This window comes from Alosa pseudoharengus, unplaced genomic scaffold (assembly GCF_046254945.1).
Source record: "Alosa pseudoharengus isolate Yale_2024_CS ecotype anadromous, Long Island Sound unplaced genomic scaffold, YU_APseudo_1.1 YU_APseudo_1.1_scf_5, whole genome shotgun sequence".
NCBI lineage: Eukaryota > Metazoa > Chordata > Actinopteri > Clupeiformes > Clupeidae > Alosa > Alosa pseudoharengus.
Window position 1 is genome coordinate 19998961 of NW_027468837.1, and position 17165 is coordinate 20016125.

Here is a 17165-nt window from a genome sequence, read left to right on the forward strand (position 1 = left end):
ACCATTGATCAGTGATAGTTGCCATGCCATATCAGTGGTACAGTTAAGAATTGAATGTACAAGTGTTTTTTTTTGTTCTCTTGTCAACATTGAGTTGGATGGTTCTCTCTTTGTGCCGTAGGAGAGCAGCCAGCCTCTGAACTTGACGGCCAAGCCCAAGGGGCTGGACGTGGGGAAAACCCCCAGCCCCCAGGCCATGGAGCTGGCCTCTGCACACCTGCAGGGGGGGTACCGGGCCCGAGAGCTCCCGCCCAGCCCCCAACGCCTTAGCCTGAGTATGTTCACAAGACCAACACACTCACATTTACTGTCATACCTTTGGTAGGATCTGAACACAGGGGAAGAATTACAGATCAAAGCATGTTGCAGGTTTGGACAGTTGGAATGAAACAACACAGAATGCTTTGTGTTATCACTCTCACACATGCACACACACACATATTTTGCTGGTGTGTAATGATGTGGTATGCTTTAAGGAAGTATTATTGTCTGATATTAGTCTTTGGGACTTACCCCTGAAGAGTTTAGAATAATGTTCTCAGAGTAAATATTTTAAATAAGTGGCATAGATTTGGAACGAAATGTCGTTCTTCTAGTTATATCACAAGAATAATAGACTTTGTCTGCATCTATGAAATGGAATTTACATTGGGTTATTAGAAGTCACAGTGACACTGACAGAATGCGCATAAGCAAATCTTTGGGCTTTCTCACTCCATTTCACATACATCATACTCACTCAGAACACTGCTTCCTTTCTGTTTCATGTTTGAGAAGAGATTGTAGTGAACATGCCTCTGGAAGAAAATCTTCCCGGCAACAGTCGCAAGGTTCATGAATTTGCCCTTGAGATATTTGTGTGTGTGTGTGTGTCTGAAGCCAAATTCCTCTGTCATCTTGCTATAGTGCACACAAAATACAGCTTCTTTGTTGTTTGTAATTTGCAGGGGTTTGACATTTGTGGTGGTATGTAAATTAACCAATAAACCACCTGTAGAAAGATATACATGTCCACTTTCACTGTCATCAGATTGTCATTAGTGAGGTGATTCCAGTGATAGTGAGACATCTGTCTGTCTGATAGGCTTGTGTGTAGTGTTATGGTTCGTGTATGACTGGTGTGCTGCAGTAGCCATTGTGTAGTTGCCGTTCAGCCCCTGATCAGCCCTTTGCCCCCTTCACCACCCATTCCACCACCCTCACCCACTCTCTTGGCACGCCGAGCAGTGGGTGCCCGCCTGCCTGCCTCCCTACCAGCCTACACTGGCAAACCTGTTCCTGGCGCTGCCCGGAGGGGCCAACAGGCCCTCGGAGAATGTGTCACCACCTCCTTATGTGCCCTCCTCCTCCTCCTCCTCCTCCTCTCCCGTGTTAAGCTCCTTCAAGCCTCCAGGCCCTCTGTCTCTCTTTTTGTCTCTATCATGCTCTTTCTCTTTCCCTGTATTTCTCTCTCTCTCTCTCTCTCTCTCCCCCCCTCCCTTTACTCAGTATCTCTCTCTTTCACTGCCTCTCCCTCTCTTTCTTTCTCTTTCAGTACATAGGCACATCCAACCCCAAAGGGTTCTACCCCCCCCCCCCCCACCCCCCACACTCGAGTCCTTTCTCTCACTGGCTTTCTTTTATTATTCCCCTGGCACTTAAAGTCCAGACATGTCTTTATTTTCATTCTATTTCTGTCTCCGTCCTTTCTTTCTTTCTTTTTTCTTTTTTTATTCTTTTTATTCTTTTTCTCTTTCTTTCTTTCTTCCTTTCTTTCTTTCTTTCTTTCTTTCTCAGCTTTTGTTTGCTTTTAACAAAGCCATCCTCTCAAGAGAACACTTGAGCCCTTACATCAAACTCTCTCTCTCTCTCGCTCTCTCTCTCACTCTCTCTCTCTCTCTCTCTCGCTCTCTCTCTCGCTCTCTCTCTCTCTCCATCCTCAGACTTCTTGGGAGAGGGGGACGTGGTGACACAGGCGATCCAGGAGGCGCAGCAGCTGCTCAGGGGTCAGAGGGAGCGGGAGAGGGACGGCACGACCAGGCCGGTGAGTCAACGACTTAAAAAGGCCCGACAGTGGCCTTCACACCCTCTCTTTTTCTCTCTCTCTCTCTCACACACACACACACACACACACACACACACACACACACACCAAGACTTCACGTCAGAGTGGAGGCTCCTTGAGGGCACCTGGGGCTGAATGTTTGTCACCAGGCTTCTGTTCATACTTGAAAGCTGAGACCCCCCCCCCCCCCCCATCTCTCTCCTCACAGGCCTCAGAGCCTTACCCAACACACACACACACACACACACACACACACACACACACACACACACACACACACACACACCCCCAACACACACACTGAACCCAGAGTCCCTCCACTGCACAATCACACCATTGTGCTTGTACACACATGTATGCACACGCACACACACACGACACCTCAAGCACACAATAAATGTATGCAGATCTTCAACACTCATGTATACACATGATCAGGCACCCTCATATACACACACTCTCACACTCACTCAATACACCAATAGTGATGCACACATCATATATACATGCTAATACCCATTTCCCATGTCCACAGATGGACACACAGACAGATGGGAACACCCCGCTATCCCCACCACACACACACACACACACACATGCACATGTCTGCACTACTAACAGCCCACACAGACTGCTGGGATCCTGTTTGATGTACAGACACCTGTTAGCTGCTACCCTCTCAGTGCAGGCTGCTACAGCAGTAGCCCACAGATATGCCAGTCATTTCCCCTCCTTCTCCTGTCAGAAATAGCATTGTTAATCTTTTGGCTCTGACCATTTTCCCTTGTCTTTTGGGGCCTACCAACACTTCAGATTCACAGGCACAATTTTACAGTTTCCACTTCCGCTATTTGCATTTGCACTTTCACATAGCTTCACAGTGTATTCCTCATTTCCATGTTATGACAGTTGGAATCATTGTCAGATTCAACAGGATATATGCAGTCAATATTCTGTCTGCAGCTTGATTTGATCATGGTAAACATGGTAATGGCAAGACCACCATGGGACTGATTCCCACACTGCTTAAATGCTGATTTGATGATGCTTATTGGATTACATAATGTGTATTTATACTAGTAGAGGAGTGCTCAGTATGGAAATTTCACCCTGTGCCCATATGTGTGTGAGAATGTGAGGGGTAAACATGCTCTCTCTGTCACCTTGTATAGCTATATAAAGTTTTGTGGTTTGCGATGTATGTGTGTGTGTGTGGTCATCTTGTGATCCTGCATGTTTTAAAGCACGTGCTGAAAGTCGCCCTCGGTGCCTGTTTCCAGGGTGATTACAAGGAAGGGTCACGGGGTGGGCGTCTGACCCCGTCGGAGCGGCCTGAGGAGCGACAGGTGCGGGACGACCTCATGGGCAGTGACTCTGAAGGTATGGGCCATCAAACACACCTGCCCCCCCCCCCCCCCCCCCCCTTTACTTAACAGTCTCTCTCTCCCTCCTTGGCATCTGTAGCTGGACATTCCTTTGGGCCCACTAGGGTGTTGTGTGCACACGTGATGTTTAGCTGCATGATGATCAGCAAAGGCTGTGGCAAAGGCATTCTGCCAGGATGTTATTGTTATTTGTTTGATTCTGTTTGAATTGTTACACTGATTTGCTTCAGTGAATCGTCATGTCACATGGTTTTCAGGACTCTATAAAACCTAGATCATAATTTTGCTACATCATCAAAATATACAACTGCCTTTACAAATGTTGGACAAATGAAATTATATAATTTTGCTGAAGAAGAGCAAAGAGGCAAATACAGTGTAGATTAGACACTAAGGGCCAGATGTACTAACGCTTTTGCGCCCACTTCAGGCGTATTTGTTTTGCAATGTGCGTGTAAAATCATTGCGAGGTATGTACAAACAGGCCGCAAAGATGTTAAAGCGCAAACTGCCTGTCGCAGGAGCTGAAAGTGGCAGATTGCGTTTTTCATGTCATGCATATGCATTCATGGGAGGATCCAGGGCAAAGTGGGAGTTTAGCGTAAAAAGATGGGAGGGGAAGAGTAAAGAGCGCCTAATTATGTATTCCGCGGTATGTACAAAGACTGCTCCTGAAAGCGCACGTCTATTCTGCGCCTAAATACTTCCAGCAGGTGTTAATCCATATTGCAGTTCAATTCGTCAAGATAACCTTTCAAAGACAACAGAATCGCTATTTAGAGCACCAGTTTTTGTGGTGAAAGTATTTGTACTACCAAAAGCAACTTTCGTTGGCCTTTCGAATGTCTTACTTTCACTTTCACGTCATTCACTTAAACTTTCCTACTTGCTAGATTTGACCAATCTTCCATAGCCTACGTGCACAAGTAGTTTGAGTAGAACTACTGATCTTCATCATCTCTCTGCTTGTTTACATTATGGTATTATTTCATGATTGCTAAACGTTTGATTCTTTTTAATGTTGTCATTAGTTAACTTCATTCAACTGCGCTTGTATGTAGGCGCTGCCATTCAGTTGTGGACGTTCGTAAATTGCGTTTATGGGTGAAGAAAGGCAGAGAAAGGTGCAGTTTACACTAAGGATTGAACGATTGATAAATATGATGGAAACTTGGGTCTGACAGCGTTCGCAATCTGTGGTGCGTCCATGACGCTGATAACTCTACGTTCGCAAATGTACGTACATCTGGCCCTAAGAGCTTTGGTGCTATTTGTATGAGGACATCAATGTGTTTTCATTAGATTATATGTATATAATGTATCTTCATCATTGTGTTTAATAACAGTACTTTTAAGGTTCTACATGGGAATCAAGACCAGAGAAACTGATGCAATATGTGCTCATATAAAAATTCAGGAATTAAAAATATAGGAATAATGAATAATGTCCGTTAATGACTGTATTTGTGTATGTGTCGTTCCTCAGGCACGATGTCCATGTCTGGCCTGGTGGGGATGGGGGAGAGCCGGACGGCCCCCTCTGGACACATCAAGCGGCCCATGAACGCCTTCATGGTGTGGGCCAAAGACGAGCGCCGCCGCATTTTGCAGGCCTGCCCCGACATGCACAACTCCAGCATCAGCAAGATCCTGGGTGAGTGAGACCGGCCAGGAGGGGCCTGCTTCACACGGCAGTCACACAGACAGACAGACACGAACAGGATAAGCGAGCAGATTGATTGATAGGTAGACAGTGTTGAAAGACAGGTTAGCTTGATTCCACATCAGCCGTTAGATACACTTGCACCAAAACAGACACATGCAGAGAAATGCATGCACACACATAAAACCATTCTGTCTGGAAAGCGATTATTGTTATTATTAATTTATTTTTATTTATTTGTTTTTTTCCAGAACACTTTATTTTCTCTATTGATTTAAATATAAATGAATACATAAATATACGTTTATCCACAAGCTCAGTATATATGGGCAGAAACATTTGTAGTCACTTGTCGTGTGTGTGTGTGTGTGTCTGTTTGGGGTGTGTCACCTGCTGATCCTGTGGCCCAGGCCAGTGCAGGGCAAGAGCTGCCACCTGCCTCCAGGGCTGCAGGAAAACCCCCCTCCTCCTGCCCCTCCGCCCACGCCTTCCTCCCTCCTCCTTTTCCTCTGAGAAAACACTCGCATTCCTTTCCATTGTGCTCTGCTTAAAATACTCACGCTACATGCCCAGTCCCCTCTTTCGCCTCCAAATCTGTGTGTGAATGTGTGTGTGTGTGTGTGTGTGTGTGTGTGTGTGTGTCGTTCTCTGTTGCTCTCAATCTTTTCAGTTTCTTCCTCTCCCTCTCTCCTTTCTCTCATTCCTTTGATCTTTTTCGTTCCACATAATTTCCACTCTTTCCACCTTTTCCCTGTGTTTCTTTTCTCCCTGCACTCTCTCCTTTTTCTCCTTCCCCATATGTATGTCTTACCAGACTGCTGCTACATTAAATAAGATTAGATTTAACTTTATTGTCATTTAGTAGAGTACAGGTACAGAGCCAATGAAATGCAGTTGATATCCAACCAGAAGTGCAAAAGAAGCATTAAATACCAAGCAATGGTTATGGCATGTGGCATGTAACCAGATGTATCTCAGTGTTGTATCTCCCACCTGCCCTCTGGGTCTGCAATCACCTCTCCCCCCCCCCATCTCTCTCTCTCTCTCTCTCTCTCTCTCTCTCTCTCTCTCTCTCTCTCTCTCTCTCTCTCTCTCTCTCTCTCTCTCTCTCTCTCTCTCTGTCTCCCCACACCTCTAACCTCCGTGACTCTCTGTCTCCCCCTGCAGGAACGCGCTGGAAGTCCATGTCCAACCAGGAGAAGCAGCCGTACTATGAGGAGCAGGCGCGCTTGAGCCGCCAGCACCTGGAGCGCTACCCCGACTACAAGTATAAGCCGCGGCCCAAACGCACGTGCATAGTGGAGGGCCGGCGACTGCGCGTGGGCGAGTACAAGGCCATGATGAAGAGCCGGCGGCAGGAGCAGCACCGCACCGCCTTCTCCACCAGGTGCGCAACCCCCACCCACATGCCCACCTCCACCCCCACCTCCATCTCCTCCCACTTCCCTGACCAGCGATGCACCCCACCGGGTGGATCCCTAACCACAAGCAATCTACTTCTGCCATGGGACAACCCTCTGGTCTGGGCGACATGCACTCTGAATGAATACAGACGTAAATTAGCCTAAGGATAACTCTGGTACAATGCATCAAATGGAGATGTTTAAATTTGTACCTGGCCTCTGACAAACAAACAAATAAATAAATAAATAAATAAATAAATAGAAAATAATATTTTTAACCTTCCAGTACCGTAGATATGCCCCCCCCTACACACACACACACACACACACACACACACACACACACACACACACACACGCCCATACACACACACACGCCCATACACGCCCATACGCACACACGCACATATGGAAGTGTACCAGTATAAGGTCTGTAGTCTTGCATGCTAGACTGGGGGCTGGGGGTCACTGCTAAAGGAGTGTCCACTGTAGCACTCACTGTTCACTGTGCACATAGCACCCATCCTCTCTTCTCTTCCTCCTCGTCTTTCCCAACAGCCAGCTAGAGCCACAGCTCCACTATCCAGCCGCGTCCAACGACGGTCAGTACTCCGGCACGCCCGTCTCCATGGCTTCGCTGCCGCTCCACTCGGCCCTGCTGGAGCACTACCTGCCCCCCCGGAGCCTGGAGGCGGTGCAGGCACAGGTGCAGGCGCAGGCCCAGGCACGAGACGTGGGCCTGGCAGACGCGGTGCAGCGGGACAGAGAGAGGGAGAGGGACAGGGACAGGGAGAGGGAGAGGGCCCGAGAGGCCCAGAGACAGCCCTACAGCGAGGGAGACGACAGTGACGCAGGCGAGCGCAGCGAAGGCGAGCTTGTGGTGCTCACTGACTGAAACCGTCTGTGTGTGTCTGTGTGTGTGTGTGTGTGTGTGTGTGTGTCTGTCTGTCTGTGTGTGTCTGTCTGTCTGTCTGTGTGTGTCTGTGTGTGTGTGTGTGTGTGTCTGTCTGTCTGTCTGTGTGTGTCTGTGTGTGTCTGTGTGTGTGTCTGTCTGTCTGTGTGTGTGTGTGTGTGTGTGTGTGTCTGTCTGTGTGTGTGTGTGTGGCAGGGAAGGGGGTTGGGGTCATTTGATGTTAATTCATGTGTGTTTATGTTTGTTTATGTTTGTTTGTGCATGTGTGTGTTTTGATGTTTTTTGTAAGGTCTCCTCGAATGAAAAGACTTGTGTAATATGCATTCACGGATACACAGGGGCCCTTAAAGGATTTTGTTTGAGTGGCATTCATAGGCCAAGATCAGTCATGGTGAGGGTTATCCAGATGCTACGTTGATGTCCTTGATAGCAGCTGATTGGTCAGTTTCACACGGAACAAGGGCCAGGCCTGTTCTAGGGTCAGTTAATCCTTTGGAGATCTCTCTGCTGTGCTGGTATGCGAAAGAAAACTATAAGCTTCAGTCAGTGAGAAGCTGTTGTAGTAATAAAGTTATATTTATCAGTTATTATCAACACCACTTCCTCAAAAATGGCACACTTCAACAAGCTCACACTCACACACACTCACAGACATAACCTTTTCACTCTCAAAATGTGACACAACTGCAGCCAAGGTCATGAAACCTCGAACCATAACCACCATTTCAACCACCCTTCTGGCACTTCTCTCTTCGACTTGCACTGACAGCAAAAAAATGCCACTCTGCGGTGTATTTAAAACCAAGATCTCCCAGGTGCAGCTTACACAAGTATCTCAGATAGAGGGGTACACACCTTAGCCAGCCTTGAAGGTTCTCATTATAATAGGTCCAGATTTATCAAATTATCCCCTGTTGAGGCTGGTGTAATATTTTTGTTTGTGCTTCTTTTTTTTCAAACTCATGTTTTACAAAATAATGGAATTTGACATTTGTTTTTATAATTTCTGTTATATTAAGCTGTTTTTTTGTGTCTTTGTTTCTTTGTATGCATTGTTTGGAAAGTACAGAGAATTGACTGTGTGTGTTTTTGTGGTAGAATACTACCATCCGTGTGTCAGCAACTTCAGTCTACAAGGCAAAAAGAAGTGAGTCATCTTTCATCCGAGAAATGCTCACCCAAATATGGACAAGCCTCTGGCTCTGGTTTAAGCCTAGCTACGAGCTAAAGTATTTGTAAAGAGTTAGTCTGGGATTAGAGCTGAGAACTGTTGCCTGAGTGTCAGATGGCGGAATGGAGCTCTATGCTTTTCAGTAATGGCTCCTCTGTCTCGGTGCAATTGCCGAACCGCACCTCTGCTGTTTTGAGATCAGTGGGACTCGATCCATCCCGACCTCACAGAGTGTGAGCACTGATCAGAAGCTGATCAGCAAGTTGTCTGACAGGCAAGGGCGGGGCATTTTCCCACTTCCTACTGGCATGTCCATGTTGGCTGTATTTGAGAGCTCTTTGCCTTGCGTGGTGCTCTTGTGCTCCATGTGTGCTCAGTGTAGACGCTGAGGCGCTGCAGAATGGCTTGACCACCTGCTGGTTGGCACATTCATGAAACGGCGGATTTTTTTTCTTGCACTGATTTGATTGAGGGGAGTCTGCTGAAATGTGGGGGCGGGGGGGGGGGGGGGGTTGGGTGGGTTTGGTAAACCTCCTGCTCTCCTGCTGTGGGGCGGGGGCTGCACTTGATGTGTTGTTTATGCTATGCTGTGTCTGCATCAGGCCATCAGCAAAGGGGGGGGGGGAAGAGAGAGAGCTCCGGTTAGACCCACCTGTGTGTGTGTGTGTGTGTGTGTGTGTGTGTGTGTGTGTTTTTTGCGTCAGTTAGGTCTTCTCATCTTCCTCGGCCACATTGATTGTCTCTTCACATCCCCCCAAGTTGAGTGTTACATATATAGAATAGTTTCTGTACATGCTGCAGTAAAACTAAAATAACACCTAGGTCAAAATCGTTAGCAGAGTTTAATGTAAAAAAAAAAAAAGATAAATAACTTTTTTTGATAAAGAGCATCAGAAAATTTGAAATCAGGCATCTGAAGAAAAATGTGCTGGGTTATGTGTTGGCACCTTATAAAGTAGCTGTACTTGTATAGGGAGTTATATGAAGACCTTTTCTTATTTGTAAAATCTGGTAAAGTAAAACCCCCAGTCCTGATCGCTGTTGTAGCACCTGCTGTTGTATATAATAGAACAGACTTTATTTTGTTTATAAAGCTGTAATTTAAAGGTTGTACATTTTTCTGTTATTTTTTCTCTCTCAGAGGTTTGTGGTTTGTTTTTGAAATATAATAGTAATAAAAACACCTGATGTGCTCAATTTGCAGTAATATCTCAATTTGTGTCTTTTGTTTGTGTGATATTTGTTTGTGTTTTTTTGGTTGTTGTTTTGCTCTGCTTGAGCCAAGTCTTTCTGATTTTGCTTCCAACTTAATAGATCTATACTTAGGTGTTGGTGATTATATTCATTTTTGTGTTTATTAAATAATTTGCGCTCCCTCTGGAGTTGCAGATCATGTAAGATTACTGAGGAATCATATCATGGCTGTAAGATTTTGTACAACATAAACACTCCCCTCAAACTGTGACAGAAGTTGGGCTTCGATTTAAATTTGCACTAAATTGGATATCCACAAGGGGTCACTATAGTTCTTGATATTGACCCCATCACATGGTGTAGTTCTTGATATTGGCCCCATCACGAGGTGTATTTCAGACAGTGTACCGGACATGAAATTGAAATAGTTTATTCAGATTCACTGTGCATCATCACCCACCACCCCCACCCATTCATCCAACATAAACCCCACTTCCAAATGGGACCAAACGTGCATAGCGGATGAAATCAGTTCCTGACATTCTGTTACATGTACTATGCTGATGCCAATTTGGCAGGGATAGACGGTGGCATAAGGTGAGTAAAGGAGCAAAAACTGACTTATCTAGTTACAGTTTTTGCCTATTACTTATGCTTACACACTTTTTACAGAATTTGGCTAATTTGTCAAACCTCTACACAACCAAATAAGAGCACCAAACAACTCACAATAGATGCAACATTAAACACTACAATCAAAACTCAACAATCCTTTCTAAAAATGCAATTGTTGCAACAAAAAAGCATAGACACTTATATAAAACACTGCAGTCTTTGTCTTTATTTCAAAATAAAATTTCTGCAGTAATCGGCTGACATTTTTGCAACAAAAGTTTTGAAAAAAGAAAAAACAATTCTTGTGTGTGTGTGACGGGGGTGGGGGGAGTGCTTATGGATCCTGCCTTCTGTTCATATCTGGCCACAAGTCCTCAGCGACATTGCAAGCAACAAGGAAAATATCACCTTGTGTGCCATATCCACCCTGGCCTCTACATGCCACTTCCATTGCTTGCAAGAGGCATACAGTTATGTGGTTGGTGGTTATATACTTTTCATTGGCACACTGAAAACCTTTGATATTTTGATCAATGTATAAGTACACACTTGAACAGGTACACAATAACTTACCTGCAGTCTATTTGTAGTGCTAAGCCACAGACTGATTGATGTCAGTTTTGTCTGTTCAGGTAGGCCTAGGGTGATATCAGCTAAATTGGGCCACTTTTTGGTAAATCAGTTGGGAAAAGAATATAATACTATATATGCCTTTTCCAAGTGTTTTTATGATTACTAATGACTGTTTTTGATCATTTTGTGTTGAAATTATGTCATAAAATATAAGTATTTAGGCCCTACAGTTCTTGAAACATCAACTGTGCCAACTTTTTTTGCATAAGCAGTTTCAGGTAAAATGGGCCAGCATCTAAGGTAAAATGGGCCAGCTGTTTTAGGTAAGCATTCGGCCAGTCAAAATGCAAAGGGAATGGTAATTTATCATCAATTTTAATTTCAAAACACAATATTCATATGTGCCATTAAAAAAAAACACACATTTTGGGTGCAAACTGTGTGTGTGTGTGTGTGAACAACACATTTTGAACGAAATGTGCAAATTACAAAAATTCATACAAAACTGGTAACTATTAAAAATTAAAACATTGATATCATTATTCTCCTCTCTGCTTGTCTCCTCTCTCATCTTTCCTCCTCTCATTTCCTCTCTCTTTCCTTCTCCATCTCTCCTCTCACTTAATTCGCATTTGCCATACTCACTGTAAATAAAATATCAACCACCATTATTACTGGGGGGGCTGGGGGGGGTCATGGTGAGTGTGTGTGTACGTGTGTTTTTGTCCGTGCATGTGTGCGCGTTGGTTGGTGTGCGAGTGTGTGGGTGAATGCGTATGTGCATGGGTGTGTGTACACACACACACACACACACACACACACCCTCACACACATGTGTATGTGTGTTTGTGAGTGACACAGAGGATGGCCCATTTTAGCTGAAACCATGTGGCCCATTTTACCTCAGTGGGTTAAGGTAAATTGGGCCGCTAAGAAAAACATCACTTTTACAAAAAATAAGTTCATATACCGAACTAACAGCATTATTTCTGGTGGATGCCATCAAGACAGATATTATGCACAGTTTTTTTATGTGCATGTTTGTTTTTTATAGATTTATCATCCTTATAATAGTTTAGTTAGATTTGATATGCCAGGCTACTTACCGTGCAGATTTCTGGGGCATTCTTGATTTGAACTATTGCCCCGCCCACCATAGCAACCATAAACCAATCAAATCACCTGTTACTTGTCAAGTACAGTTATGACAACAGTCTGAAATCCTTTGCAGTCATTGGCTCTAAATTTCAGAGGGGCTGGGACCCCCAAACCTTAAATGGCCCATTTTAGCTGATGGCCCATTTTACCTGATATCACCCTATGTGTGTGGGTATTACCAATTACCAGATGTGGTTACATTTTGAATGGAAGCGTTTTTCCAAAGATAACAGATTTCATTTTTTAACAAAGTGTCCAATGTAAGAAACTGTGTGTAGTGTTTCGCAATAAGTGTGTTGCAGAATTGCAGAATGTGCAAAGCAGAAAATGTGTTTAAGCTAAGGTTACTCAGTGTTTAAAGTATGCTACAAGAAGTTTAGGTATTGAGGCTTCGGTCTAATCATTCATTTTTAGTGTGTAATCAATGGGCAAAAACTGTAAAAATAGCTTAGTCTAGGGTGCAGTAGGTTAAGGTTTGAATATTGTTTACATGAATGCATAAGAGAAAATGTTAACTAAGGCCATACCAAGTTTGTAGCTAGTAGGTAAACACTATAACCTATAGTATAGGTCAACAAAAAAGAGCACTGATTGAGGGAAGGGCTGAGAAATAAGACAGTGCACAATTTCTCAGAGATAATTACCAATCTGTACATCTGCTTTTTTTTCAATTGGTATTTTATAATTCCATAGTATTCTACAACTTTCACATACAGTGAGGGATGGCTCAAGAGATAATTATTGTCCCCCTCAAAGTATATTATGATTACGGCCTTGGATACAAGGTAGGCTACCAAAGAGAGGACCATGACAAAAAGAAGTAGCCTCATAACCTTTCTCTATTCACTGACACATCCAGAGGGTCAGACATCCCTGTGTGAGTGGACATAGGATGTTATGTGAGTGTGTGTGGTGCAGGATATCCTCGATAGCAGTCTTCCCCCAGCTGGGGTTTCCGGTTGCCGCCGGCAATGGCAGAAAGGCGATAAAAGGAAACTCCATGAGGAAGCCAGGGTGTTTCTGAGGAAGCTGTGTTCAGAGAGTCTAAATGGCAGTAAAATGTCTAGTTTCGGTTCGATCTGGATCTGGGAAGCGGCATAGCAAATCTTTAACAAATCTGTCCCCCTCAGATCTTGACGGCGTGCATCTAGATAAGGGGACTGTATCAGAATATAAAGTAGGCAAGTATATTTTGCCATGCTAATAACGGATGCCCCATTTGACACCAAAGAGGTTCTCCCAAAAAATGCTCTTCAAGAAAATGAAAGACCACTGGATTGGTTCAGATGATTTTAATGTAAATATTTATTGACACGTTAAGTTACTCACCCAAGCACTTGAAGTGAGAAGGGTTATCGTACAGTCACATTTTCACAGTTTATTACAGTATATACAACTTTCTCCCAGCACCCTCTCCTCTTTCTCCACGGGCTTTGTGAACTGAAGAAGGCCTGTTTGAATGACTGACTGACTGAGGAGAGCTTGGACACTGCTATACCCTGATCAGCTGATTAGGAGATAAACAGTGCCCTCTAATGGTAACACGCTGGCACTACACCTCAGTCACTGCATCCTACTCTGACTCTTAAGTGGATTTCATGCCTGATTCAAACCGTGGTTTTATTTATTTTTTTCCAAGAAAGAAAAAAAAGAAAAAGGAAAAAATCACATAACAAGAGACACACACACACACACACACACACACATTTACAAAAAAGTCTGGATGAGAAAAGCAAGTAATCAATCCACTTTTGTTTTTCAAGTCAGAACAGTACATTCACTACAGGGAAATGCAACTGTAGTCAGGAAGGAAGCCATTATGGGTTAGCATCACTTCTCAAATCAAAATTAGTTTTCACTGATAAGCACTGCAAACATGTCATGTTAATCTAGTTCTCAAGTAACAAGACTGAAATGTCATGGATTAAATAGCAATAATAAATATCCCCATAATTCAAGTGCCTTCAGATAAATATTAAATATCAAAATAGGTACATATCAAAGCATCTTTTTAATAGAATGATTTTGATATCTACTCCATCACTCATGAACAGGTGCTCAACCTCCAGGGAACGACATGCTTAACGTCAGTGTACCAAAGTTTAGACAAAGTCCCTGCTCCTCATATGCACCGTCATACTCAGACTCCTGAGCGGTTTCATTTAAAAGCTAGCCTATTACAAAGAAACCTAATGCACACATATAAGGCATATCTGATGTTTGTTTGCTTTTTATAAGCAACAACAGGATTCATTGAGAGTTCTGTGGAAGTTCCTGTCAACTGGCCTTTGAAGGAATTCTGACATATAGGACTGATGTATATGGTCAGAGCTGTATATGAAGCAGTTATGTAGTGTATTTTTCCCCTTAATCAATGTACATCTGTTAGTGTAAGTTCTGGAAAGGTTGAGTACAGAAACAGCCTACAAAACAACTGCTTGCTGACTGAGCTGCTTTAAGTGAACTGTAGCGTACAAGACAAACTAATAGCCTTTAGGATTCATTTTCTTATCCCACCTTAACCAGATAACCATGACTGTCGGATTAAAGCAATCCATACATCAACAATCTCCTTCATGTATCCTTCAGGAAAGTCTAAGGAGCTTGAGGGGTTTGGGACTCTGGAAAGCCAAGGGCATAGCTGCATCCTGCTGGGATTTTCCTCATCCGCCAGGGTTGTGCACAATTCGAATTGCAATTCGGCTTCCTGTTTGCTACCTCAATCGAAATGCAAGAGAAATTCAAGAATTTAATTGGAATTTAAGAGCCAGTTTTAATTCAATTCTGGAATTTTGCACAAGCCTGTCGTCCACACAAGGAGTGAACAGGTGAATGGACGTGGCAAGAGTTCATGGTTACGTGCCTCGGGAGTGACTCACGGAAAGGCAGCATGGGAGCCTCTAAATTATTTAGGCCATAGCTAGAGAGCCACGTCTCCTCTGCTATAAACACCTGCAGCTTGAACTGCTAAATAATTCACCTGTCGTCATGAAGCTTTCACAGACAGCTAGCAGTAATCCAACCAGAGTATATGCCACCAGGCTGACTCGGTCAGACCATGAACAGCAAGCATTTACAGTACTGTAGGTTTTGGCCTGCATTCATGGAATTGTGCGTTGGATGATGGTGGCCACTGGTGGAACCAGAGCTGATATGATGTTTCTGTCTTTATGAAATGCCATTGATACTTGGAGGACCGCTTCATCTGTGATTGGAAGTCCATCTACAAACCTGCATTTTGTCAATTTGCCCATCTGCACACATGCATTTTGTTTTCGTCTTAACTTCCACACATACATTTTTTTTAAGGAATTTCAAACAGGAATGTGACAAATGAACAACCATAATCAGACAGAATTCTACACAATCTGTAGGACTGGCAGAGATGCTAAAATAAGGTCTCTGTAGAGGAGTGTGGTGTGGGTGGGCAAACGCAAAACCTATTCATTCAGATAAATACAAGGACTGATAAGCCAGAGTGACGTATAAAGGGAAACACATGAGACTATATTCAAACTGGCCTGTGAAAGGGCTAGTGAGCTACTTGCCATAGATTCATCTTAAGAGGACACTTCAACCTGGGTTCCATGTTGATTTTATGGCCATGTGTCGTCAAAACATTTGCAGCCACAAATGAATAGTGTGCCCCAAGTGCTTGCCTTTGTGGTGCACCATGTTGTGCAATTATACTATGGTACATTCGTACACAGTCCAAGCTGAAGAAACAGTTACGTAATCTTTTCAGTCACGATAAGTGACAAATTAATGGGTATGTCAAATGTTTGCATGTGTGTTTGTATGTTCTAATCCTGTCAAAACTGGACTGCAGTTTGGATTGTGGAAGCTACTATTTCATTCAACGGAGCTGTTCCTACACACACACACACACACACACACACCTGTAGCCAAGCACTGCTTGTTCTCATAGAAAACACCAATTCATCTCTACAGTAGAGTCATACAATCTAAAGCTGGGGCCGCTGTTTCATTTTCAAGCTGGAGCCTCATACACTCATTCAGGTATCTGTTACACAAGGATGGTTGCATAACCGTTTGGCTCCGTTTTGTTTTTTCTTTTTTTGAAACAAGATCGCTGGAGAGGGATCTCAGTGGGCAACAGGTTCTGACCAGCACCAGTCCAAACCGTGGGAACCCAGGGAACGGAGGAGAGACCATGAGAGGAAGGACGGCAGAGGGGAGGAAGGAGGGGTGGAGGGCAAGAGGAGGAGGTGGTGGTGGAGGTGGTTATGCTCCATGGCCCCCGGCGTGATGAGTGGAAAGTTAAACACAGCCTCGCTGGGCGATAACCATAAAAGCCAAAGATGTGGAAGCAGTGTCTCCTGTTGGAGGTCAAGAGAGAGAGAGAGAGAATGTCTTCACTGCCCACTGGTCAGGGAATGTTCTAGAAGAGCAGCGAGACAAGCTAAAGAGATGGTATCCGCAACTGACAACCGAGTTGCGGTAATAACCATGCTCTGGATCAAAACTGAGAATGCAAACCTTTGTTCTGCATTTAAGAGCACCATCCCTAGAATTAAATAAGACATGAAATTGTCCATAAATGAACTGTTAAGATATAAAAAAGCAACAAAAATATATATTGGAGGAGAGCAAGCAAGCGATAAGTTCTTTTTTTTTTTTTCAAAGTTAATATGCCTTCTAACTCCACCAGAGTTTGTGGGTTGCTGAGAGCGCCCACCAGTTGCTTGAGGGACACGTGCTCCATCGCACACAGAGTTACCACGCCGGCCAACTCATCTCACCACTGCAAAAGTGCCACGACACACGGCTCCTGACCGCTGAGGACACCACTGCTCAGGAGCCCGAAGGCTCTCACACACACACACACACAGCGGTCCAGGGGTGTGTTCGTGAGTATGACTGGGCTTAGTCACCAGTTTCATAAATAAATCATTAGAAATGGTCCACTTATTACAACACACATGCGTTATCCACTCGTACACATACACATTACGCTCACGCGCACACACAAAGTACACACACTCTTGTCAAACTAGGTCCGGTTCTGGATCCATCAGAACATGG

The 17165-nt window shown here is 44.1% G+C and overlaps 1 protein-coding gene across 8 annotated transcripts in view; it reads left to right on the forward strand.

Moving 5' to 3' along the window:
* The window catches only part of sox13 (SRY-box transcription factor 13), a 28132-nt gene extending 19067 nt beyond the window's left edge, over window positions 1–9065 (forward strand). For 6 of the 8 annotated variants that reach the window (XM_076268832.1, XM_076268831.1, XM_076268830.1 and 3 more), the window contains 6 exons: window positions 122–275; window positions 1923–2023; window positions 3289–3424; window positions 4916–5083; window positions 6260–6479; window positions 7054–9065. In XM_076268832.1, the coding sequence (XP_076124947.1) occupies window positions 122–275; window positions 1923–2023; window positions 3289–3424; window positions 4916–5083; window positions 6260–6479; window positions 7054–7390 (1116 nt within the window). In that variant the 3' untranslated portion in view covers window positions 7391–9065. The remainder of the gene's footprint in view (window positions 1–121; window positions 276–1922; window positions 2024–3288; window positions 3425–4915; window positions 5084–6259; window positions 6480–7053) is intronic. The other 2 variants (XM_076268829.1, XM_076268828.1) reach the window with 1 other exon arrangement.
* The last annotated feature ends 8100 nt before the right edge of the window (window positions 9066–17165 follow it).